The 25,728-nt window shown below is 59.1% G+C and overlaps 2 protein-coding genes across 2 annotated transcripts; one reads left to right on the forward strand and one right to left on the reverse strand.

The window, feature by feature from the left end:
* Nucleotides 1–4,110: 4,110 nt before the first annotated feature.
* On the reverse strand, nucleotides 4,111–8,430 carry IL10RA (interleukin 10 receptor subunit alpha). The gene is made up of 7 exons (XM_018078590.3): nucleotides 8,322–8,430; nucleotides 7,396–7,516; nucleotides 7,106–7,284; nucleotides 6,671–6,837; nucleotides 6,198–6,348; nucleotides 5,934–6,052; nucleotides 4,111–5,816 (listed from the first exon to the last, which is right to left on the reverse strand). The coding sequence occupies exons 1-7, from the start codon at nucleotides 8,383–8,385 to the stop codon at nucleotides 4,896–4,898; spliced, it is 1,722 nt and encodes a 573-aa protein (XP_017934079.2). The 5' UTR covers nucleotides 8,386–8,430; the 3' UTR covers nucleotides 4,111–4,895.
* A 3,232-nt stretch (nucleotides 8,431–11,662) lies between these two features.
* On the forward strand, nucleotides 11,663–20,760 carry TMPRSS13 (transmembrane serine protease 13). Its single transcript, XM_029962105.1, has 13 exons — nucleotides 11,663–11,683; nucleotides 16,446–16,617; nucleotides 16,933–17,034; nucleotides 17,822–17,944; nucleotides 18,031–18,160; nucleotides 18,351–18,443; nucleotides 18,532–18,575; nucleotides 18,844–19,003; nucleotides 19,085–19,257; nucleotides 19,668–19,766; nucleotides 20,005–20,147; nucleotides 20,255–20,407; nucleotides 20,522–20,760. The coding sequence occupies exons 1-13, from the start codon at nucleotides 11,663–11,665 to the stop codon at nucleotides 20,534–20,536; spliced, it is 1,428 nt and encodes a 475-aa protein (XP_029817965.1). The 3' UTR covers nucleotides 20,537–20,760.
* Nucleotides 20,761–25,728: the final 4,968 nt, after the last annotated feature.

Here is a 25,728-nt window from a genome sequence, read left to right on the forward strand (position 1 = left end):
ACTGAGGCGCTGGCAGTGCTGTGGGACAGTGCCCAAACCCCCTGTGCCCTCCTGGGCACAGCCCCCCCAGAGCTGTCAGCAGAGAAGTGGATTCTCAGCAACTCTGCTGTGCTGGGCACCTCAACAATCCTGGGAGCGTTGGCTGGTGCTGGACTTCACCAGCCCCTGTGACATGGACGGGAGGGATGGAGTGGTGTAGAGCCCCACAGTGGTCCTGCACAGCCCCTTCCATGTCCCTGCACAGCCCCTTCCATGTCCCTGCACAGCTCCTGCCATGTCCCGTCCCAGCCCGGCGCTGGCAGCCCGAGGCTGCTCGCCCTGACAAGTGCATCCTCTAGAGGGAACTGCCAGCCCAGAAATGGGTCTGCCTGCCTGTGCAGGGCTGGCTGCAGCGATGGATGGCTCCCGGGGCAGCTGGACGAGGTGCTTCACCCCACGAGGGTGTGAGTGGGACCAGAAGTGGGGATACAGCGTGGTCAGGGTGGCCAGCTCCCTCCCCAGTCACCATCCCTCCTGCCAACTCGCCTGGGGACAGCAGAGGTGGTGGCTGTGTGACCAAGTCTCCATCACAGGGCTTTGGGGGTGGCAAAAATCTCTGTGCCACAGCACTCAACAACTTCTTCGTGGTGTGTAACCCTTCCCCACTGTAGGGACAGCACAGGGTAGAAGGTCAGATCCCAGCCATCCTATCCCCCCCAGGGGAAGATCAGAACCCCCAACCTCCCAGAGGTGTTTGTCTGCAGAGCCCCTTCTCCCTCTGCTTTGCAGGGGAAGAGTCCATCAACGTGGTCGGGGCCGTGCTGGGCATCGGGCTGGCCTTGCTGATCCTGGTGGTTTTTGGCTACACCTTCATCCGGTGGTACCAGAGGGGCTGGTGCTGGCACCGTGAGTGAGGGCAGGGCAGAGGGGACAGGTGGTGACGGGGCAGGGAGGGTTCAAAGGACAGGGCTGCAGGGTCTGGGGAGCACCCCTGACCTTTGCTGGCCCCTGGGAAACCTCCGTGCAGGGGCTCTGGGGCGAGCTGGGGACACGCAGAGGCGAGGAGGGCGATGCACCCTGATGTCCTGGTGCTGTCCCACTGCCTGTCCTGCCTGTCCCAGTGCTGCCAGAGACTCGCAGCAAAGCTAAGGTGGGTTTGTGGCATTATGTGGCTCTGACACCTCTCCCTCCTGCCTCTCCAGGGCCTGACTTCGTCTTCAACCTCTACCACACGCAGTGAGTGTTGCCATGGGGGGACCTGGGGTGGGCTGGCTGCTCAGTGTGCTCAGTGCTGAGGTGTCACACACCCTCACCAGTCCTGAATCCCCCACGTTCTGCAGTTTGCAGGCGCTGCCTCCCCAGTGTGGCTGTTCTGGGGGTCTCCACGGGGACAGTGCCCACCCTGCGGGCTGGCAGGGGCTGAGGGGGGGGGACACGGGCAGCTTGCTGACATCTCTGCTCTCCCCACAGCGGGCTGGGGTCAGTGGCAGTGGAGCTGGTGCCCCCATTCAGCATCAGTGGCTCTCTGAGCACCACAGGCAGGGCTACAAGCCGCTTCCAACCCGGGGGCCATGAGGAGAGAGCCGGGCTGCTGAGCAGGTAGGACATCACCCTGTGATGGGTGTGGGGTCCCCAGCCATGCATGTCCCCCCAGCACAGCCCGTGGGTGCCTCTGAGGAGCCCAGGGGGATGACAGTGCTGTGCCCCAAAGCCTCCCTGCTGCCTTGTAGCCCCTGGGCATCGCAGCTTTCCCTGGGATAGTCCCAAGGTTTTCCCAGCAGAAATCCTGTGGCTGTGGGGCTACAGGGGCTTTCCCCGGGCTCTGGTTTTCGTTCCCCCTGGACAGGCTTTGGTTTGCATTTCCTTCCCTGCTGTCCTTGGTCTGGGGTGGAACATGTGGGGAGGGACAAAGGGGGCTGGGGCTGGAGCCTGGGTGCTCCTGCACCGCTTCCTCTCGCTGCCTCTCACCCACCACCCAGCGCCAGCCAAAAAAAGCAACCAAAACCGGCTGGGGGGAACTCCTCCATTTTCACTTCTGTAAAAAACAGCCCCCTAAACATGCTGGATTTCTACTGAAATGGTAACGTAGCAGTTTCTGTTTTCTGTTTTTTAAAAAAGCTTCACAGAATAGCTGGGGTTGGAAGGGACCTCTGGGGACCACCTGGTCCAAACTGCCACTGGAAGAAGTGACACAGGAATGCATCCAGGAGGATTTTGAATGTCTCCAGAGAGGGAGACTCCACACTCTCCCTGGGCAGCTCCTCCATCTGCTCCCCAGCCACAATTCTCTTGCTGTCCTTCCCTGGCCATGGGCAGCACAGGAGGTGCCCGGGGCTGGCACTGGCACAGCCTCCCCTCGCTTGGGATGGAGGAAGAGGATGCAGCCTCATTCCAGGCTCCCTCATCACTCATCCCAGAGAAAACAACCACCCTCCCCACGGCTCAGAGACCTTCCAGCCCTCAGGACCAGCCACCTGCATGCCCAGGAGACCTGGGGCTGAGAGTGCAGGGCACCAGCTAAGGAGGACAGCCAGGAGCCCCAGAACTGGGTGGCCAGGTTTGTGCAACTGTGGAAAATGCTATGAAGAAATGGGAAATCTGCTCCAGGCCCCCTCCTCGCTCCAGTATCGGGACCAATGTGGGAGTTTGTCCCCTGCACCAATAGCGCAAGCAAACACCTCAGAAAGCCCCTGTGAGGTTTGTCCTGATTTTTTCATACCGACTGCCTTCAGTCTCAGCAGAGCAAGTGGCTGTGGAAGTGCCCAGAGCATGAGAGCAGCCGTGGGGAAGGTGCTGTGGCCACAGAGAGGGACCATTTCTACGCAAACTTTCCTCAGAAGGAGAATGAAGAGAAACTCGTGACTCCCCATGGCTGTGTGCAGGGAAACCAGTGAGGACAGAGCGGGATTTCCAGGCAGTCAGAGGGACTATCAGCACTCGGCCACCAGAGCCAAGCCCTGTGGTCTGCAGCTTTCTGGCGAACTCCTGGGTTTGGTTGAAAGGAGAGCTCTGGCTGCTCCTGTCGCCCTGGGTGCTGGCAGCTGGAGCCCTTGGTGGTGGGCAGGAACTGCCAGCACTCGGCACGGCGCAGGATCCGCCCGCGGAGCTTTGACGTCAGCGGAGCTTGAAAGAAAAACTAAAAAAAGGTCACGCTTAGTTTTGATGACTCCGTTTTCCAGAGGAAGTTGAAAAAAAAAAAAAAAGAAAAAGAAAGCAAAAAGCTCCAGCCCCCAATACACACGGAGGCCAAAGAGTTGGGGTCAGTGGAGGGACAGGAGGAGGTGCCCAGTGACCTCCACGGCCGGGCCCCGCGGGATGCAGGCACTGACCTCACGTGTGAGTAGTGCCACATCAGGTGTAACAAAAGGCAACCTGGCAAAGATCAGTGCCCTTCTCCTGCCTGCAGTGACTCATGCTTTCACCTGAAAAACATATTCCCCGAGGAAGGTTTCCACCAGCAGTTTTAATGGGACTATCCCACCGTGAAGGTTCTTGGAAACTACGTGACTCTTGGAAAAACTTCCCTGCTGCAATCTGGCAGCAGTCAGGTGTGTGGCCCGCGGTGAGTTGTTCCATCTCTTACTGTTTCCATTCTGACAGTAACTATTCACAGAATCACAGAATCAATTAGGTTGGAAAAGACCTCTGAGGTCATCAATCTAACCTATAACCAAACACCACCATGTCAACAAACCCGTGGCACTAAGTGCCACATTCAGTCTTTCCTGGTTTCCCCAACCCCTGGCTGTTATTTGTTCTGCTCTGCCCTGAGGTTCTCCTGTCCTTCCCTGGTGCTGTCCCATGGAATCCCTCTGTATTCCCTGCTGTCCCATCCCACCCCTGTGGAATAATGATGAGCAGTTCAGCTCCTTTTCCCTGCTGCTCCTCTGGTGACTGATCCCACAACACTGCCCTGGGACAACCACCCTGGTCCTCAGGTGTGTGAGAAGCTCTCAGTGATCTGCCCTGGTTCTCCTTTTGCAGCTGTGATGTGCTGGAAATGCTCTTCCCCACGTGAGGCAAAGGCACGTTGCCCTTTGCTGCTGGGGAATGTCCGTGCGTGAAAAGGAAAGCACAGCTTGACCTTAGGAGAGGATGAACAGACAAACGGCCCAAATAAATAACACCACATCCTTTGTATTTACAAATTAAATAGAATAAATAATGTCTGCATACAGCAGGGGCAGAACACAGCCCATAGTGTTAAGCAGGGCTGGCCTGGCTCATCGTGTATCCCGTAACCCATGAGACAGCCAGCACCCCGGGGCTCTGCCAGAGGGGCTGGATGCCAGAGGGTCTCTGTGGGGTCAGGAAAGTCCCTCGCTCCCTCCACGTGAGGTCAGCCAGGGAGGGAGCCCCGTGCTCCAGCAGTAGGGTAGCTGATGTCAGGCTGCCCTCTGCTCCCAGTGTCTGTGTTGTGAAAGGTCTGGATGTCATCGGAGGACGTCACCGGAGCTGTGGACATCAGCTGGAGGAGCCCAGTGCTGGCCAGAGAAAGGGGGAAGTGGAAACACACAGCTGGCCCCAGCCCCAAGGGTGGCCCTGTGCCTCAGGCTGGGCTGCTGAGGAGGGCAGACAAGACAGGATCATCCTTGGGAAACATCCTGGTGCGTATCCTTGAGCTGGGTGAGCCTCTCCAGCGCAGTCCATCCCTGTCTCTCGTTAGTGTACACCAGAGATCAGCTGGAGGGACACTCTGGAGGCTGTCCACACAGTCCTGGGGCCAAAGCAGCCCCAGCAGTAGCTGAGCAGGTGCTCCAGGGATGTGTCTCAGCCTGGCTCCACTTGGTTTGGTGTGTTAACATTCAGGGGTGGCAGTAGCTTATTGAGTGGCTGCTCCCCACGGGCAGTGGGTAGAAGAGGTAGTTGTGTCAGTGTGCAGGGCTGGCAGCACCTGTCCCCGGCCTGGGCACGGCTCACAGGCGGCTGTCCTTGCTGTCCCCACTGAGCAGGCTCAGGGGGTTCACTGGCAGTGTGAGCCAGTCTGTGCTGAGGCTGGAGGTGAGGGGCAGCGTCCCCAGGACGTCAGTGTTGAAGATGCTCAGGTCGAAGGGAGCTTTCAGGAGCTCAGGGCAAGCTTTGGAGACCAAGGGAGCACTTGGAGCCCCCCAGCTCAGCAGAGTGGGGGCTAGGGGTCCCACCTGGCTGGAAAAGTCCAAGGAAGGGGCTCCCCATGGAGCGAGGTCCTGCGCGTGGCCACGGGGATGCTCTGGAGAGGACTGCTTCAAATACCCTTTGGACACAGCCAGCTCGGAGCACTCAACACCCAGCACGAGGTCAGTGCCCTGCCCAGGCCCTTCACAGCCCGAGAGGGGCATTCCCTGGGCTGGGTCCTGCCCTGGCTCCACCGTGCCCCTGCCCTGCTGCAGGTACCCGCGGAACTCCACGGCCTCCTGGCCGGTGGCAGGGCAGAGCTCTGGCTCCCCTTGGCTGCTGTTCCCGCTGCTGGAGGAGCACGTGGGACCAGGGCAGGGGCTCTCCAAGCCCACACCGCTGTCGTCGCCAGTGGGCAGCTGTCGCCTGTAGCCCTGGGGCTCAGGGCGGGCGGAGCAGCTCAGTCCGGGGGAGGAGGAGGGGATGTGCAGGCAGATGCCGCTGTCGGTGCTGCTGCCGCTGTTGTCTCGGCTTCCCACGGGTCCCAGCAGGCACAGCCGGTCCTCAGGCCACACTGGGAGCCTCCAGCCCTGCTCCAGGGGCACCTGGGCTGTGCTAGTGCTGCTGTCCAGCTGGGGCTCCTTCTGGCACAGGAACAGCTGCTGGATGGGGTCTGTGTCTAGGCTGCCCAAGGATGGGGGCTCGTGCTCCACCCAGAGTGAGCTCTGCTTCATGAAGGACTTCTGAGAGGGAGAGAAAGAAGGGAGTGAGCCGGGCTTTGTCCCTCTTGTTGCTGGCTGCTCCTAGCACTCCCCAAGCCTGCGCCTGCCCCTCCATGCCAGCCACAAAAGGTACCTTACCAGGACAGACGGTGTCCTCACGGGTTTCTTTATGTAGGTGTGCACCAGCAGAGCCCCCAGGATCCCCAAAAGCACAATGAAGCAGGGGCTGAGGATGCTCGGGAGAAGCTCCACAATCCCTGCAAGAGAGGACATGTCCAGGTGAGGGGGACAGGCAGCATCCAAAGAGCACAGAGCGGCTGTCCTGGCGTGGACCCCGCCACATCCCCAGGGCCAAGAGGCTGAGGAGGGTCTGCATCCCTCCCTTCCCTGGCCCCCACTCACTGTGTCTCTGGGTGGTGGTGACACACTGCTCGTCGGTGCGCGTGGCAGGGACACGCCGGTTGGTCACGCCGGGCTCCACGCTCAGGCAGTACTCAGTGCCCCAGAGCAGGTTGCTGAGGGTGAACTCTGCCCTGGTCTCCACCACTTCAAACTGCAACAAGCAGAGCACAGGCTGGTACCTGAGAGCCTCCACCTCCTGCAGCAGGGCTGGTTCCCCCTCTTTCTTCCCCCCTCCTCCCCTGTCCCCTGGCAATGGGACATCTCCCCTCCCCAGCTGACAGCAGTTAGGCCCAAAATCCCAAGAGCCGGGGAAGCTGCTGCAATAAAACACGCAGAGAAACCTCTCTGCAGTGTCATGGCTCTGAGAAAGCTCAGCATTTAGTTTTACAGAAGAATGTGCTTTAACAATGTGTTTTTTCCACCTGAGCAGCACCGTGTGGGACAGACAGCATGGGAGCAGCAACTCATCTCACCGTCTTGTTGTCCTGTGTCCTCCTGACGTACACACGGTACTGCCTCGTGTCCTCGTGGATGTCTTTGTACCTCACAGTGACTTTCCCAGTCTGGAAGAGCAGCTGCAGCTGCACGTGGATGGTGTTGCCCCTCACGGAGAGGCTCTGGCCCGACAGGCGCAGGCTGGCTGGAGGCAAGTCAGCCGGAAGAGCACGTTAGGGCTGTGTCCTGCTTGCAGCACTGGACTGAGCTGTGACTGTCCCTCGCAGCCGGTGCCACCCATCCTCGCTTTGTCCCATCCTATCCTGCAGCCTGCCTGCCCTCCAGGAAGGTGTGGAGGGATTTATCCCTGCTCTCATTCATCCCACAGTTCTTCCCAAGTGGTTTGGCACCCTGACCTCACCATCCTCAGAGCCTCCTACCCCTGGCCGAGGTGAAGGCAGACCCCAACCTACCATCCTGTGGGGAGAAGGCGTTGGTCCTTTGCCACGAGGACGTGTGGTTCCCGAACACGGCCCTGACCCGGGCGTAGTAGCGCTTGTCGGGATCCAGGGTGTAGAAGGTGAGGTCGCAGGATCGCCTCGAGGACTTGGTGCACTCTGGGACGGCCGTCCAGGGGATTTTGGTGCCGTAGCTGCGGGGAAAAGCACCGGGGGTGAGAGCTGTGTGGGCAGCAGGGACTCAGCTGTCCCTTGCCGTTGGAGTCGGATGGCAGGTAGGGCTCAGCCCCCACGGCTGCACTCACACTTTGTACTCCACGTCGTAGCAGACGTCCCTGGGGTGGCCGTGTCCCGGCTCCCACTCCAGCACGTGCCACGTGGTCTCGGCAGCGAAGCGCACGCGCCGGGGGCTCACCAGCCCCTCACCTGCGGGACCCACGGTGGGCGTTGGGTGAGGCTGCACAGCCCCCCGTCCCACTGGTGCCCACGGGAGCTGGGCAGGGCCCTTGGGAGGGCTTCCTGGAGCGTCACCCCACGTTTAGTGCTGACCACTCGAAATGCGTAAGGATTTCCCTGGAGTTCTTTGTCCGAGTTTCAGTGTTTGCTCATCCCCATCTTCCCCTTCCTTTCTCTTTGGGCAGAGCCCAGCTCAGCCCAGCCAGGGGGTTCCCCGTGCTTTTCTGCCCCAAGAAAGGAGCTGTATTTGCATCCCCAAGCCCTGCCATTGGCCACGGGGGCTCTGTCCGGACTCAGCTTTCTCACAGCTGTGTTTGGGCTCTGCTTTCCTGTTTTGCTCATCTGCTGCCTGGATGAAACAGACTGTTTTCACACCTCCTGCCTGATTTCAGTCCTGTCACCTGGCAGCAAAGTCTCGGCTCGATAACATCTGTCACCCCCCGTGTGGGTTTCCCTGGCAGCTGCTGTCTGCCGGCAAACACCGAGCCCAGCAGCGGCCGTGGCACCTCGCCTGTGATCACAGCGCTGGGGACAAGCAAGGCTGGGGACTCAACAGCCTTTGGGCTCCCAACCAGCAACAAAAGGCAAGTGGCAAGCAGGGAGCCCTGCCGTGTCTCACTCCAAAGCGCCGGTCTGAGCACCCAGTGATGGTGTCCAAGCTCCCTGGTGGCTCCAACCTGCTCCCTGCCTGCCTCCCCCATCCCGGGCTGAGCAGCCCACCCGGAGCCGCGGAGATGAGCAGGGAGATGAGAACCGGCGCGGGCAAGAGACTCACCGTGTGTGTGCGGGGCGAGGAGCAGCGCCAGGCACAGCGCCAGGGCAGGGGCAGAGGGGCCCATGGCAGCTCAGCATCCTCCGTGGCAGCAGGGTGAGTGCCGTGCCGAGCTCTGCCCCGGCGGGGGCCGAGCGCCTGTTTTTCCCCGGGGGTTGGCTCGGTGACGTCTCGGAGGCGTTCGCAGAGCGGGAGGAAAGTCGCTGTGCAGCTACTTCCACTTTTTGTTTTTTTGCTGTCCACCCACTCACCCCCAGACAATCTCAGCCCTGGGCTGGGCATTTCCAACTGCAGACTTAAAGGAAGAATTTTGGGGGCTTTTCTGAGCAAAACAGTGCAGTGCTGAGAAAGGCAAGTACAAGTACACGATGTCTCTGCCTTTGCTGCTTCGTTTTGAGATGAGATGTTAAAAGCACAGCAAAAGTGAGTGTTAGCACTGAGGGTGACCTGCCACAGGGATTTTACAGAGCACAGCACCATGTCCTGTCCTGCCAGCAACTAAATCCAGCCAGGTTCCATCCAGCCCTGGAGCCCCAGGAGAGGGTTCTGGCTTTCCCTTCCTTTGGGCTTGGCCTCTATCCTCCCGTTTCTTTCCCCATGTATGGGGCTGAGTGACAATTTCTGGGCTATTCTGTGTCCTGCAAACACCTACACCCATCTCAAGTCCAGTGTGGCAGGGGGCTGTCACTGTCCCCAGGGCTCTGGTAGCCCCCCAGGTACGGCCATGACTCACGTGGCTGTGGGGTCTGGCCCCACGGTGATGTCTTGCCTATCTGGTGATGCTGAGACCTGAATTACCCCCCCCCCCCAGGGGCTGTGAGTCCTCTGCTTTGCCTTCTGGCAGGTGGGATTACAGGAGAGCTTGCTTGAGGGTTTTCCTGGAGCCCTCATGTGATGGGGAGTGATTCACCCCAAGAAGAGGAATTTCCCCCTGGGGAATAAGTGGAAAAGACACAGATGAAAAGAGTAAGAGGAACCAAAAGTGCTCGGGACAGACTCAGAGAGCATCATGTCAGGCCTGGCTTGGTGGGCACAGAGGTGCAGGACCTCAGGTTCCTCCTTGAAGAATCATCTTAAATGCCTTAAGTGGAAGATTTCTGCTGTTATCCCTGACTCGTCCTTCCTGCTAAAGGCCAAGGGTTTCCACAAACTTGCAGCCTGGCCAGAGCACCAGCAGCAGATGCCTTCCTGCCCTGGGTTTATTCCCCAGTCTTTGGCAGATCAGCTGCTGTCCTATCACTCTGCTATCAGCTCCTGAGTCAGATCTGGCAGCCACTGAACTTAAAGAGTCCTAAGATGAAGCACAGCCCATCCCACACAAAGCCACAGCTTGTGTTTTGTGTAAAATAATGACAATTAAAAGCAACAGGACCAAAAATGAGGGAAGAGGGAGCTTTGTGGAAAAGACACCACAGGGCTGGTCCTGTGGGTGAGGCGGTTCAGAGGCTTGGGAGAAGGGGTTGGTTATTTAAGGGAAAATGAAACAGGCTGAGGAGAACTGAGAGTTCTGCAGAAGGCTGGGATGGTGCGTGGCACAGGCACCCTGGGGGACTCGGGCTGGCACCTGAGCTGCTGCACGGTGTGACCTGTGGGTGATGTGGCTGACCCTGAAATATCTCCTGGTGGACACACTGCAGAGAAACCCGGGCCAGGGACGGCTGGGTCTGTGTTTCCCTAGCCGGTGTCCCTCGGGAAGTTTTCCCAGGGTGACAGAGGGGTCAGGCAGGGATGCTGCACTGTTCAATGCAGGGCTGGGGCCGGAGGGCTGGGTCTGCACAGTCCTGCCGCAGGACAGGAGCAGAGTGATCCTCTTCCCTCCCCAATTCCCTCGTGCCTGGAGGTTGGAGCGGAGTGCGGAGGAGCCGCCGGGCTCTCCGGGGCTGGTGGAGCCGGCTCTGGCTGTGGGTGCTATTATCACCTCTGTGCTAGCTGGGAGGGCAGGAGGGTGCTGCAGGGCTCACAGCAGCAGTTACCAGCAGGCAAGGGTGAGGATTTCACCTGGGAGGTGTTGTGCTCACTGACATTTACCATCAGGCTGCTGGGGTCAGGCCGGACACACTGTTCTCTGTGACTTGTTTTCTGTAGGTGGCTTTGTAGAAACACCGGCAAGTAGTGAATGATTCCTGGAGTTGTCACCTGGAGCTGCTTTCTGAAAATCCCTTTTGAAGAGGATGTGGCAGCTCCTGTGGACATGGCTGGTTGGCTCAGGGCTGGCTGGGGATGCAGCTCAGTGCTTGGCCAGCCCCAGTACCCAGCAGGCTCAGCCTGCAGAGGCACGGAGGAACCACAAAGAGCAAACAAAAAACCCCCAAACCCACTTCTGCCTGTGAAAACTGCAGAGGAGTGTGCTGTGGAGTGAGGCCTGGCTCAGAAAAATCCCATGGAAGATGGGATTCCCAGAACAGGAGGAGACAGTGGGATCCAGCACAGGCTTTGCAGTAGGGTTTCTCCAAGCTTGGATGTTCCTGCTTATCTCCTGCCCTTCCGACGAGCAGGTGTGGGTGGGGAGCTGGATGAATAAGGGACTTACTCTATGAATAATGCCAGGAGAAATGTGTGGCAGTGAGGGTCAGGGGTTTGGATATCAGAGAGCACACAATGCAGCTGGGCCTTTTTCTTTAATCTGGTTATTTCTGTTTCCACCTGAGTTCTTGGTTAAGCAAAGCATCCCCAGCTTGTGCCTGAAGGGCAGGCAGGAGGCTGCTGCTGGCTGCTGGCAAAAGGATCACTTCATTAGTAAAGGAGTGAAAAGGCCTCTAGAGAAACTAGAGGAAAACTGCATTTCGTTTCCCTCGGAACATGGAATTCTTGACTTCTGGGTCACACCAGAGAGGTTTTCCTGGGGTTGGGCATGGCTGTGCATCCCCTCCTCTCCCATCCTCAGCTGGCACGCTTAGCCCTTGGCTGGACTGGAGAGGTTGTGGGTGAATGTGTGGTGGGCACAGAGTGAAGAAGGGGGGAATTGGGTGGGCAGGCAGCCAGGAGAGCAGCAAAGAACTCCTGGAGACCAGGGAGATCAGGATACCCCCGTCCCCTGGGGCCAGGGGAGATCTCACCTGCTCCCAGACTCCCACCCCTCTGGCCACGGGCAGGCTCCCACTCCCAGTGCCGGGGCTGCCGGCACAGGGGCAGGTGTTTTGCATGTTGTGCCCGGAGCAGTTGGGAAACAGGCAGCGGTGGAGCCGAGCGGCAGGTCCGACTGGTTTCCCTCCGCGCTGGCACTGACGTACGAGCCAATCTCCCAAACAGCTCCTGCCCCCGTCCAGGCACCCGGCTTGTGCTCGCCCGCGCTGCGCGGGATGGCCGTGCCGGAGCTGTGAGCCCAGCCCAGCCCGCAGCGGCCCATGGACGGCAAAACCCCTCCGGTAAGGCACGGGCAGCTCCCCGGCTCCGACCCCGCGGGGGGGACGGGGGTGCGCCGGGGCTGGATGGACCCGCTCTCCTCGGGGTTTGGTGGAGAGCCCAATCTCTCCTCCCTGCTCTCCAGGGTGTTGCCTTCGAAGCAGGCAGTGGGGAGAAGCAGCCAGTGGGGAGAAGCAGCCAGGATGAGCTGCCTGGGGGGCTGCTGCCTCCGGCACTCTTGGGCACATGGAGGGAGGGGGACAGTCACCAGCATCCCTGGTGTCAGCTCCGTGCTGGCAGAGGAGGTGTTCGGGCCCCCTGCATCCTTCTGTTTCATGTTGAAGTGGAGTTGTGAACTGGGGGGACCAGTTGGTGCTGTCAGTGGGATCTGGTGCCACTTGGCACCCGTGGGAGCCTCACTGAGTTCCTGAGCCCTCCGGCACTTTCCAGCAGCACTTTGGCAGCAGTGGGCTCAGCCCTGCTGCTCTGCTTCACCATCTCTCTGGGCAGTTTTCAGGCTGGGTTGACTGGGACCTGCTCAGCCTTGGATGTGGGACTTTGCTGAGCATCCTGTCATGAGGAAAACATCCATCCCGGCTGGGCACCGGGCGAGGCCGTGGGTAATTACCGTGCCAGCGACGTCTGGGACGTGCAAAGCTGGCGGTGACGGGGTGGCTGGGGCTCGAGGGGAGGCAGGGCCAGCTGTAACACCATCCTCCTCCTGCCCCTTGGCATGGGGGTGCCAGGCAGGAGCAGGGGCAGAGTGGGCTCGTGCCGGATGCTAGCTGGGTCCGTGGAGCAGTCTGACCCCAGCACTGCTCTGCAGAGTGGTCCCGGCTCTGGGTGGCCCCAAAGCAGGTGGCATCACTGCATCTTGGTGACAGCAGGGCGTGAACTGGGATGCTCGCGCATAGAGACAGTTGCCCAATACTGGACATCCCCACTGGGCCACCTTGGCTTTGTCACTTGGATTAAATGGGCCACCAGGAGCCACCTTGCCTCTGCAGCTGCAGGAAAGTCACTTTGCCTTTCTGTGCCTTGGTTTGCCCATCTGTGGAATGGGGTGAGCAGCCATTCTCACCCCCTGGAACATTTTCAGGTCTCTGCCCAAAGGGCTGCTCACACTGGCACAGGGCAACCTGTCCCTGGCCACATCAGGCTGACTCAATTGAGGTGGCTTGTCACCTGCACTTGCAAAATGGCCCTGGCGTGCTTTGGGATTTCACTTCCCCGTGTGCTGCCCCTTTACAGCATCAGGGCCTCAGCAGCGTCCTCTGGCAGCCCCTGCCCCGCTCTGGGGCTGGGGTCTGTCCCTTCCCAGGGAGGCTCCGCTCAGCTGTGACACTCGGGCAGGACTGTGTCACCAGGGGGGATCGGGGCTCTCACAGGCTGGGCAGGGCTTTGTCCCTGGCGAGGACAATGTCTCTGTTGTGTGCTGGCTGAGCTGCTCTGCACAATCGGTGCTCACAGGCAGGTGAAGGAGCCAGTTCCCAGCCTGGACACGGGTCTGTGGGTACCTGGGAGCGATGGTGAGGCTGGGCAGCTGAGCTCAGCTGGGGGGGATGATCAGCTACTGAGGCAGCTCCAGATTCTGAGCCCATGTCCTTGTGCTCCTGGGAGGCACGGCCGGGACCTGGTCCGGTTACAACACCCAGGTGTCACCCGGCTTCCGCTCTCCCTCCCACTCCGAAACTGCGGGTGACTGCTGGCTGCTTTCCCTGCTTCCCTCCCCATTGCCCACGGATCCTGAGCCTCCAGCCCAGCCCGGATCACCTTTCCCCTGGTGATTGTCCCCTGCTGCCATGGATCTGGGGGCCTTCCCTCTGCAGCAGGGAGCTGAGCTGCAGGTCAGTGCGCGTGGCAGCTCACGGTGCAAAGGGGATGGGCATCTCAGCGCTGCTGTCTGTGGTTCAGGTGCTTTGCCCGGCTCTTCTCAGAGCAGAGAGGAGTGATGTGGTGTTTGCACTCCTGACATGTTTAGCAAAGGGCTTGTGCTGCAGACAGGCACCGTTCGCTCTTCCCCTTTGTGACGTGAGTAGAGCTGGCCAAGTGTCCCCGTGTGTGTCCCCAGAATCCCTCCTCACTGTTCTCTGAAATCCATCCCTGCCACAAACAGAGGCTGGCTGTGCTCCCCCTCCCCACAGCTGCCTTTGGCACGTACCACCCTCAGGGCTGGTGGTGGAACGTTTGCAGAGAGGGCGTTGGGGAAAGGCCTCAAACCGCAGCCGCTCGTGCGATACGGGCTCGGCTCTGCCTCTGACTTTTACTCAAAAGCCAGCAAAGGATGAGTAAAGGTTTTGTGGGCAGGAGCTGTCACTCCCTCGCCGGGGTTTTGCGCTCTTCTTAACAGAAGCATCTTTGTAAAACCACTGCTATTTTCTCTCTGCTACAGTGGCCTTACAATAGGTTTGCTGGTGACCTGGAGCCTGTGGCGAAAGCTTTGTTAGCTTCTCTGATAGGCCTACAAAATTATCTGGACTTTGGACTTTTGAGGCAATAAGTAGCTAAATGTTCACCTGAATGTAAAAGGGCATGTGCTTCCTGCTGAGAAGTGTTCAAGCAGTTTGACCTATGGCATACTTCAGTGTTAATTTGATATATTTGCACTCTGAAGGTGGAAGTGTTGTAGCATCATTGACTCCCTGGGGAAGCTGGGCTGTGTTTTCTAGTGTGATGGAGAGGTTTGTCCTTTGGAGGATTGTAATTCTGCTGGTCTGACAAGTGAAGGGTTACACTTGCTGCAGGGCGAGACGTGAAATATTGGGTGGTGTGGAGGTAGCACACAAATGCCATTGCAAAAGGGTATTTAAAAAAAACTTCATTTATACGTAGACAGAAGAAATTCTTTTCCCAGGAAGGATTCCTGGCATCCACACATTGCTTTGTTTCTGCAAATCAGCAGTTCAGGCCCTGCCACAGCTCTGGCTGTGTTTGCTGTCTGACAATGGGCACTGAGGGTACCCGGGGATGCCCCACTGTGTGGGTGTGTGAGAACCTGAATCCCGTCTGTGTGACTGCTCAGGCTCATTAGGGAAGGGCAGCGTGGGGCACTCCCCAGCCCTCCCAGCTCCCAGCAGAGCACACTGAGGGGCTCTCCTGGGCTCCCCAGCGCCTTTGGGAGAAAGCAAGGCTGAAGCACTGCCATCCTGGGCTTGTCCACATGGCTGCTGGGAAATCCAGGTGTAGGGAAACCTCAGCCTGCAGGCTGAGCAGATCCAGGCTTGCTCTCAGGAAGGGGTGAGAGTGGGCTGGTGCTGTGAAACAGAAAGTGCCTCTGCTCCTGCTCACACCCAGGAGCCCTGGGAGCCTGACACGAGTGGGGCCGTGGCTCCCCACGGCCAGGAGATGTTAGTGCAGCCCGTGCCAAGGGCCCCGCGGGCGGCGGGAGGAGGTCGGTGCCGGGGGGTGGCCCTGCACACCCCGCTGCTGGCCAGGGCGGGTGGCCAGGCAGCCTCCCCGGAGCCCGGGGTGCTGTGCCCGCCGGCCCTGCGGGTGCTGAGCTCCCCAGGCACAGTCCAGGAGGGGTGTGCATGTCCCTGGTGTGCCGATGGAGCGTGGCCACGCCGGGGGTGTGACTCAGGGATAATGCCCAGGAAGTTACACCACCGCATTGCAGGAAAGGGCACAGCCGTATTTACAGAGCGAGAGCCTGAGCAGCCTCCCGACCTGCCCATCAGGGCTCCTGGTTCCCATGGGGCAGGAAACTCGAGGGGAGAGAAAATCCAGCTGGAAGGGCAGTGATGGCTCCCACCACTGCCCCTGCTCTGCCCACGTCCCATCCTCTGCCCATCCCAGAGCTGTGATCCAGCCTGGGTGCTGCTTGCTGGCTTGTCAGGGAAAGGGATGTTTTCTGGTCCTGGGGAAAGGTGTTCTCTAGCAACTACAGGGCCAAAACTCCAGGTTTCTGGAGGGATGTGTTAGAGCCCACCTCTGGCTGGTAAGTGATCCCTGGGGATCAGCTCCACTTCTCCTGAGTGTCCCTTCTGTGGGACATCAGTGGCATTACAGAATCCTGTAATGGTTTGGGTTGGAAGGGACTTGAAGCTCGTCCAGTTCCAACTCCTTGCCAGAGGCAGGGACACCTCCCAGTAGACCAGGTTCCTCCAAGCCCTGTCCGTCCTACAGAGATTTCACAAAAGGCAGGGGAAACAGCATTTATTTTGGTCCTCTCTGAAGGAAAATGAGAGGCTGTGGCTTCTGCAGCTGATGGAACACTTGGAAGGGTGCATCTTGAGGAAAGGAAGCAGATACATATTCTTCTGCGAATTCATGGATTAGCAGTGACACAACTGCAGAGCAGCATTCCAGGGTACAGGACGTTTCAGGGCTTGGAAAACACCGATTATTAAGTATTACTAAATAACAACTGGAAATTACACTGTATTTTTCAAATGGCTAATTAAGGATAGATGCATAAATTGGGGCACTAGCCCCGTGGAACTGGGCCACGACGTGACTGACCCGGTGCCAAGTACCCGTCTGATTGCTCCGATCACAGCGATGGGTCTGGGGAATTCATCCATCTGGAGGGAAAAGCTCCATGACAACGAGGTTTTGGGTCATCCTGGATGGGATATGGCTCAGAGAGGGGCACCAGAGTGGTGACTCTGCATGAGATCCGTGGAATAGCCACCAGCAGCCCCAGCTGGCAGTGCCAGGGGGCTCGGTGCGGTGCCGGGGGACTCAGCTCTGCATCGCCCTTGCCTTCACAGCTGGCAGGGTGGCAGCTGGGGGACTCTCTAGTGGGCATCAGTCACTGCCACTGACAGTCTCCTCTGCTCCCAGACCACTGCATCACTGGGCAGTGTCCCCTCCAGCCTCCATGCCTCCACGGTCAGCAGCATCTTCGGCGCCCGACCCCCACAGCCCCAGGAGAGCGTCCTCGGCATCAGCTTCAAACCCTACAGCCCCGAGGCCAGCCCGGCCCCCACGCCCTGCACGGCCTGTGAGAGCACACGTAAGGATGGGGCCCAGGCTGGTCTCTGGCCACCCTGGCCCCGGTCCCACTTGGAGCGGGGAGGGATGGAGCGAGGCAGGGATGGGTGCCTGTGCCCGCTGCTGGCACAAGCCTTGGCCACAGGCTGGTTTTTCCCTGGGGGTGTGAGGGGTGCTGGGGGCAAGGGAGAGGACTGTAATGATGGGACAGTGCGGGGTGTGCATGGCTCTGCTCTCCCACACCTCGGGGTCCTCTGGGGAGCCTGGTGGGTAACAGAGTCTGGGTGTCCCGGGGAGGCAGCTGCTCCCCCTGACCCTGCCTCCACCCTGCTGCCAGGATCCTCCATGTTCAGAGCTCCCTGCATGAGCCAGCGGCGGCTTGTGCTCATCTTCTGCGTCTCCATCCTCATCGTGCTGCTCATCGCCCTCATCCTGCTGTGTGAGTGGGGCCCCAGCCCAGGGTGGCCCGGGGCTCCTAGAGGGGACCTCAGAGGGGCTGGGGGTCAGCAGGGCCTGGGGATACCTATGCTGGGAAGTGCCAGAGGGAAAGCCCTGGACCCAGAGGCAGCAGCGTGCTCTTGCCATTCCCTGAGTGTTCCTGACATCTGGTGGAGAGACAGGAGCCTGGGAAAGGAGATCTGCTGCCTCGGCTGACAGTGGTATTTGGGGAGCTTGGGGCTGCAATGTTCTTTCCTTCTGCTGGGCTCGCTTTGGTGGGCAGCAGGGCCCCCCCAGCAGCACCCACAGTCACCCTCCCCTGGGCAGGATCTGCCAAACAAACTGTGGTCCGCAGGCGGAACACACACAGACAGCGGGGAATCCCTTTAATCCCGGTAACATCCAGCTGCCGTTCTCCAGCTGGTGGGCTTGAAGCACTCGCAGGCAGAATGCATGTTTCTGTGGGTGAAGGGAGAGGGACTTGCAGCAACTGGGCAGCACAGGGGGGTGCTCAGGGTGGCCAGTCCTTCCTCAGCCCTGTGTCCAGCAGCTTCTCGCTCTTGGCTCGAGCTCAGCTCACGCTCACACCTGGTGTTTGGGAGCACCCCTGTGCCTGGCGTATCTTCGGATGTCCATGCAGGTGGGTCACAGCCCCCTCACCCACGCTCACACCTGGTGTTTGGGAGCACTCCTGTGCCTGGCGTATCTTCGGATGCCCATGCAGGTGGGTCACAGCCCCCTCACCCACGGCCAGCCCTGGCCTCACCACGGCATTTTCTTGCTTCCAGTTATGTTCTGGCGGTCGCAGACGGGCATTGTGTACAAGGAGCCGGCCGAGAGCTGCAAGGACAGCGCCGTGCGCTGCGACGGCGTCGTCGACTGCTCCCAGCGCAGCGACGAGCTGGGCTGTGGTGAGGCACCAGGGGCTGGGGCAGTGGGAGCGAGGGGAGCCCCGGGGTGCTGGGCATGCCCCTGATTCCCCTGCTCCGTCCCACAGTGCGCTTCACATCCGAGGAGTCCTTGCTCCACGTCTACTCCAGCACTGAGAACCAGTGGCTGCCGGTGTGCAGCAGCGCCTGGGACGAGTCCTTCTCCAGGAAGACCTGCCGGCAGCTGGGGTTTCAGAAGTAATTCCTGAGCATGGGTGGTTCTGCTGGGGCGTTGGGGCACTGCCAGCCCCCTGGGCACTGTGCTCTTTCTGCCAGCATTGTGTTTTTCTGCTGGAAGGTGGTATGGCCAGCGCTGCTCGTAAGGCAGGGACCAGATGGTCAGTGCCGGGCCATGGGGACCCTCACTGCCTCTCCTCTTCCCTCCCAGTGCATCTCAGACTGAATACATCCCCCTGCGTGTCTCTGGCAAGAGCCTCACGGTGACTGACGAGCAAGAGACCATCCAGCAGAGCCTCAACAGGTACCGGGCAGCATCACCTCCTGCCCTGCCCCTGCCCTGGTGCCACAGGAATGGGGCTGAGGCCGTGTCTCCCTCCTCTCTCCTGCAGCTCACAGTGTCTCACGGGAAAGTACGTCTCCCTCCGATGCACAAGTAAGGGGCTGGCTGGCACACGGCCAAGGGCAGGCAGGGAGCCTTTCCACGGGCTTGGGAGTGCTTTCCTCCCTTCTCCACACAGGGTTGGGCAAATGGGGTGTTTTCCAGCAAACTGGGTAATAGAAAACTATGAAGATTGCATTCCCTGGTCCCCACTGCCCCTACAAGTGGTACCTGCGTGTGGTGGGGATGTTGTGTGCGTGTCTCCCTTCCAAGCCCACCTTCCCTCCCAGCCCTCCTCTCAGCCCTGCTCTCCCCTCTCCAGCCTGTGGGCAGAGGATTTCTGGCCGGATCATCGGGGGAAAGGAGACCTCTGTGAACAAGTGGCCGTGGCAGGTCAGCGTGCAGTACGGGCCCATCCACATCTGCGGCGGCACCATCATCGACGTGCAGTGGGTGCTCACGGCAGCCCACTGCTTCTTCATGTGAGTGCTGCTGCCAGCCCCGCTCAGCCCAGCCCCACACCCCCCTGCCTCACCCCTTCCTGCCCCATCTCGCCCTGCCAGGAACAGCATGAAGATCCTGGACGACTGGAAGGTGTACGGGGGGGTGTCGGACCTGAAGCAGCCCATGGAGGGCATCCCCGTGTCCCAGGTCATCATCAACTCCAACTACAGCGACGACCACGACGACTACGACATCGCCCTCATGAAGCTCTCCAGGCCACTGACGCTCTCAGGTGAGGCCTCACAGCTTACCTGGACCTGGCTGGGGGTGGCGTTTGGGGGCACAGGGAGAGACTGAGGATGGGCGGGAGTGAGGGGCAGCTCGGGCCCCCTTGGAACCACACCCTGGGGTATGTGGGGCTGCTGCCAGCTGGAGCATCCAACTCTGCTGTGGCCACCCTGCTTTCCCTGGCCTGTCCCATGGCCAGGAAGGGGCTGGCACACGCAACCACGAGCTCAGGTGTGCCACCAGCATTGTGCCCCACGTGGGGCCAGTGAGACCCTTCTGGGGTGGGCAGAGAAGGGACCTTTCCTGCCCCCCATGCTCCTCCCTGGCTGCAGAGCTTGTGACTACGGTGGCTATTTTGCTCCTGGGTGACTCATCCTTCCCTCCTCGCCTGGCTTTCATCATGTCTCCCTCCAGCCCATGTTCGCCCAGCCTGCCTCCCCACGTACGGCCAGCGATTCCAGACCGGCAGGTCCTGCTTCATCACGGGCTTTGGGAAGACCAGGGAGAATGAAGGTGAGGGAGGACGCCAGCTCCCCACAGACACCTCCTGCCCACGGGCACAGCTCTGCTGTGGTACTCCAGGACTGTTCCACAGGGATAACTCTCAGGGGTTGCCCTCCCCAGCCATGAGGCTTTGCAGAAATAAGACCCGTGAGAAACACGAGCTTCCTCCCTCGCTGCTGCAGAGAGGCCCGGGGGCCGTGGGGGGCCGAGGCCCCCCCCCTGCCCCACAGCTCTTCCTGCCTTGCAGATAACACGTCCCCGAAGCTGCGGGAGGCCGAGGTGAAGCTCATCGACTACAAGATCTGCAACAGCGACAAGGTGTACGAGGGCTACCTGACCCCCAGGATGATGTGTGCTGGGTACCTGCAGGGAGGCAAAGACGCCTGTCAGGTGAGCTGGGGGCACGTGGCACACCAGGAGAGGGCTGCCCGCTTTTGGGTACCCACAGAGGGGCACCTGCTGTCTCCCCTCCTCACTGCTCTGCCCCTCTGAGCCAGGGTGACAGCGGAGGGCCCCTGGTCTGCGAGGACAATGGCCGCTGGTATGTGGCCGGGGTGACGAGCTGGGGAACAGGATGTGGCCAGAAGAACAAGCCTGGAGTTTACACCCGGGTGACAAAGCTCCTCAGCTGGATATACAGCAAAATGGAGGTGAGGTGGCAGGGCTGTGCTTGGGCAGGAGGGCCCTGGTGCACAGAGAGGGGCTGTACCCCCCCAGCCCAGCCCTTGGCACCTCACCCTTGCTCTCCCCTCTCTCCCTTGCAGAGCGAGAACGACTAAAACCGGGATGGACACTTGCCTGGGCTGTACCTCTCCAGCTGGCACAGGCCACTGCCCGGGGCTGCTGCCAGGGCATGATGCTACCAGCCCATCCCACACCTCTCTGGACTGTCCGTGCAGCCAGGGACCTGTCGCTGCCCCCGAACTCTGAAAACACGGCGCCTGTGAAGTGACTCTGCCCTCTCCTTGTGCCAGGGGGTGACCTGGTGGCAGCTGGGCACAGCACCCAGCCAGCCCCAGGGGGATGCAGGATCCCCCTCACTGCTGGAGCATCCCCTCCCAGCCAGCCCCAGGGGGATGCAGGATCCCCCTCACTGCTGGAGCATCCCCTCCCAGCCAGCCCCAGGGGGACACAGCCCATGCTGGCAGCTGGCCGTGCTGGCTGGGGGCACCTCCTCACCCCATGTCTGTGGTTCTCCTGTAAATAGACCTGTCTGGACGGGGTGTCACGAGTGCTTCCTGGCAGGACTGTGGCACCCTCAGCGGGCGAGGTGCCTGCAGTGCCAGTGGGGTGCCCACGCTGAGGGAACACTCCTCGTGCCAGATCACAGCTGTGCCACCTTGGGGTGCGGGATGGGGCAGCTGTGCCCACACTGCCCACACCTACGGCTTTCCCACGAAGGGGAGCCCCGAGGTGCAGTTATTCCACCCTCCGGGAGGAGCGGCCGGTGCTCTCGTGTTTGTGGATAGGTTTAGGAAGTGCCTAATGTTCCTCCCTGTGAGAGAAATACCTGTTTGTTTATTTTTCCTTGCCGTGGATCTGGTCTGAGCCAGAGCTCCCCTCAGGACTGCAGCCGGCCTCGGTCCCCACCCTGCTCTGGGGAGGACTTGGCAGCAGAGTGGGGCAGGTCTGAGCTCCGGGGGTGGCTGCAGGAGGTGTGACCAAAGCCAGCAGCAGCAGCCAGAGGCCAAGCTGGAGTGTGATGCAGAGCAGCCATCCTCCCGGGCAGCACCCAGCGTGAGCCAGCCCTGGATTCCCCTGCTGCGAGCTCAGTGGCTGTGCTGGATTGCTGCCTCCGGCTCCCAGCACGCAGGGATGGCCCAGCCAGCCTCACCTCCCTGGCCACGCTGGAGCAGGGACACCTTTCCCTCAAGGAAACCGGTGCCTGCATCTCCTTGTGGATGCTGGGGGCACACGAGGCACCGTGGGAGATCCCCATGGTGAGCAGGGCTGGCTGCTCCTCTCCCCAGCCACATGTTCAGCTGCAGAAGGGTCCTGGATTGCCTGGCCACCCTGCACTCTTCTAATAAATGTTTTAGTAGTGTTCCACTTGGAGATGGCTCTTCTGAACGGGCTGGAGAGGAAAGGGTGAGTCCCTGGCTGTCACCGTTCCTGTGGGTATGTGTGATGGAATGGCCCTTCCTGCCCTTCACCCCCTGGGTTACTGCTTGTGGCTGGGAGAAAAGGGGTGTCTTGGGTCCTTCACCTCCTGGGAGCACCCCCCGGGTTCCCAGCACTGGCTGCTTTCCATGGGAAAGGTTTTGGGCAGGCAGAGAGTTTGTGTTTGAAGTTCGGGATAGCAGGTCCAGTGTGGCTCTAGGTGTGCAGAAAGCACCTGGGACTCGGCTGCCACCTGCCTGCTGGTGGGGAGGGGTGAGTGAAACCCTTGTGTTGTCTCTCTCGTGGATTTGGAGCGGTGCAGGGCGGCTGCTCCGGGCCTGAACTGTAACAAAGCCAGTCGCTGCCTTTTGGGAAGCACTGAGTCAGCCTGACCTCAAATCCCTTTCCAGAGCAGCAGCCCAGAAACCTCCCATGGATGCAGGAGCCGCCCGTGAAGAACAGGGTGTGCAGAGCCCAGGGGACTGTTTGCACTTTGTAATACGTGAAAAGGGCCTGGGCAAACCTGCTGAATTCCAGGGAGGAATGGGGGATTCTTGCTCCCTGCATGCAGAGGCTGGACATGTTACCAAGACCACCCTGCAAGTGCAATGGTCACAGCAATAGATTTTTCCATGAACAGAAACAGCTGATCTTTAGTAAGAGTGGGGGCCCCATGTGCCTTCCCCATTTTATGTTGGTCTGGTTAAACTGGGAATTCAAAGGGTTTTAAGTCACAGACCCAGATAACATTTGTCCACAGGTTCTCCGGGATCTCGAGGTTTCTGTTGGTAAGTCCTAATGTCCCCATGGAGCAGCTCATTTATTGCTGGAGAAATCAATTCTTTGAGAAAGAATAACCCAAAAACTGGAACCCAGTAAGAGCTGATCTTGCTGGAGCCGTGTTCCTGGGCACAGTGATGGTAACTCCATTTCAGTGTGTTGGGGACCTGCTCCTCTGCTGTGGATTCACCTCCACAGGGGTTATTCTCCTCTGAAATACTCTCTCACAGCAGAGAAACACTTTCAGCCCTTAATACAAATTTAATTTATTCCTTCCAAACCTGCCATCCAGTGGTGCCTCCTCCCAGGCCCAGGGGAAGGTCTGCTGTGCTTCCCCAAGGGCTGAAGTTTTCTAAGCAGATTAGAAGTGATTAGTTTGCATGAAGCAGCCTGGCCACGGCTGTTGTGCTGTTCCCAAAGACATCACTGTGCAGATGGAGCCTTGGACACGGCTTTGCTTCCGCTCCTGGAGCACTGTTCATACCCAGGGGGAGCACAGACGTGGTGGGTGTCAGCCCAGCTCTGAGGAGCCTCCTGGGACAGCCCCAGCCGTCGCCTGTGGCTCTTGTAAAGCCCCTTTTCTTGCTCAATACATCCTGCTCTGGAGCATCTTCCGAGACGAGGGGCTCTGAGCATGGCCCCACATCTGGCTGGGCTGTTCCCATGTTCCTCTGTGCTTTGGAAATCATAGGCCAGTGTCCCCAGGGGATATGACTTAGAAAAATACAGTCTACCGGGCACCACGTGAATTAAAGGCCATTAGTGGTGGTTTTCCCAATCTCTCCTTTTATAGTTCTTTGTTCTGCTGTGTCAAAACAGATTTGTTTATAGGGTTTCAGCGATGATGTTTCTCTACAAAAATGTTTTTCCTCTGGTTTGGTTGCCTTCCATGGTCAGTAACATCATCACTTGGCACGGAGTCGCTGGACTTCATCTTGTGCAATACCAGCTCTGGCTGTGCTCAGTGGGGGAATGCAGGAGCTTCAGTGCAGCCACTGCTTGATCCTCTCTCCTGGAGGGATTCAAGGCACTGGGAATGACTGGGGCCTGATGGAAAATGTTGTTATTGGGGGACACACAGCCTTATGGCTACACAGAGCTTTTGTCAGCGCTTGGTTCTGCCGCGTCCCTGAGCAGTCTGGGGGCTGCACTGGCACCCAACAGGCAGTTTACAAGCTTGGCATTACAGGGAGAGACCTTAAAATAGGAGGTGAAAGCTCTGGAGAGCAAGTGGCTCTGCCCCTGCTCCAAGCACACAGGGAGGAGACACCTGCTCCAGGGTAAGGGACACGGGCTCAGATGAAATCGTGCCCTGTTGAAGCCACTGGCAGTGCTCCTGTTAAGTTCAATAGCTGAGGAGATCAGCCCAGCCCCTTCGTTAGCATAAATCAGCATCTCCTGCCTGGCCCCCACATTACTTTTGGCCCAATTTGCCCAGAAAAGAAGCTGGAGCTCAGTACAGTGTCCCCAGCAGCAGGGCCCTGAGGATGTGACTGATGGAGCTGCTTTTCTGCAATGGGAGCAGGACAGGAGACCCTTCCCTTCCCACCTTCACCGTGGGGCTCTCTATTTTACCTGAGTTTGTAGAGGGGAAAAAAAATCTCTACTGCCAATTTTTTCAATTCTAATCACTTTGGGCAGTGCCTTGGAAATTTTAAATAAGGAACCAAGGGATGGAGAGCACAGAGCACACCCAGCTGCATCCAGTCCTGTATCCTGGCTGCTGCTGCATGGGGGGTCTGATGTTTAGGGCTCTGCAGAGACCTCTTCATGCTTCCTACAGTCCCCAGGGCATGGTCACACCTGAGTGTGTTACTGTGTGCTGTGGGTTATGACAGCTGAGAGGCAGATGAGGTCAGAGAAGCCCAAAACTCGATTATAACAGCTTGATCCCAGCTTCCCTCTCTGCAGGGTAACTGACAGCCTTATCATGTTATCCTCATGCATTAAAGAGACTTGATGTTGTCCAGCTCCTCAGTGTTGGTCTGTATCTCCTGACCCTTCAAATAATTGCCTTGAAATGCCAGTGCTGGTTTATTTTCTTTTTTATGTTTTACTGGAACCTGGGAAATGGCTGTAGAATAGTCTGTGTGCCGTCACTGCCTGATTTCTATCTCAGATGCATTTGAGTTATTATGGGATGAGCCAGCTCAGTGGTGACAGCATTGCTGAGGTGTTTTGTGGAGAAGAAATGGCTCTCCAGGGCCGGGCAGACGTGGGTGTGCCAGTCTGGCCTGGAAGGGAGCAGTGCCCACGGCTCCTGGCAGTTGGTTACTGCCTGGCAGTGCCCCCAGCACCCTGTTCCCATTTCACAACCTATATTAAACACGTATGTCCCTCCCAGTCTTGCTCCTCCCCACATTCCCAGCTGTCTGATGGGAATAAACTGGTCACTTGCCACAAAACTCTGTGACAGGGCACTCACAGCAGTGGTTTGTCCAGCCCTTCTCCTGTCAGGCAGCATTTTGCTGCTGCTGCCTGAAGTGTGTGCCGGTTCCTGACCGGCTCTGGGTAAGACCCAAAGGGTCTGTCTGTGTGCAGTTGTCAAATGCTGGTGGATCTGGGGGAGCCAGTGCAGGCAGCAGGTCCTGAGAGTGCCTGAAACCAAACCAGGTGCTGCCACAACTGAGCCAGGCCAGGCTGGAAGTGCCCCCAGTGCCCACCCTGGCCTGGGTGGTCCCCAAGATCTGGGTGAGTGATGTGACTGAAGCCCTGTGAACTGGGCCACCTGGCCTGGCAGCATGGCAGCCCCTCTCCCAGCTCTGCCTTCCTGTCCTCGGGAGGCAGCAAGACACAAAAGCTTCTGCGCCGTGTTTACCAATCCATCTGTGTGTGCTTTCTGTTGGCCCCAGAGGAGCTCCAGCATCTGTTCCTTGCTCACTGCTTTCCCTGCTCCCTCCACGACAGGTGCAGAGCACGGGGCAGAGTCCACCCCTGCCCTCCAAGGTGTGAAGGGATGTTCCAAAGCCAGGTAAGCCTTTCACCCTGCACACACTGTGACTTTTGCAGAACCACAGAATCACAGAAGGGGTTGGGTTGGAAGGGATCTTAAAGCTCATCTCATTCCAACCCCACTGCCATGGGCAGAGAC

The sequence above is a fragment of the Manacus vitellinus genome, unplaced genomic scaffold (genome assembly GCF_001715985.3).
Source record: "Manacus vitellinus isolate BGI_N305 unplaced genomic scaffold, ASM171598v3 scaffold_41_pilon, whole genome shotgun sequence".
NCBI lineage: Eukaryota > Metazoa > Chordata > Aves > Passeriformes > Pipridae > Manacus > Manacus vitellinus.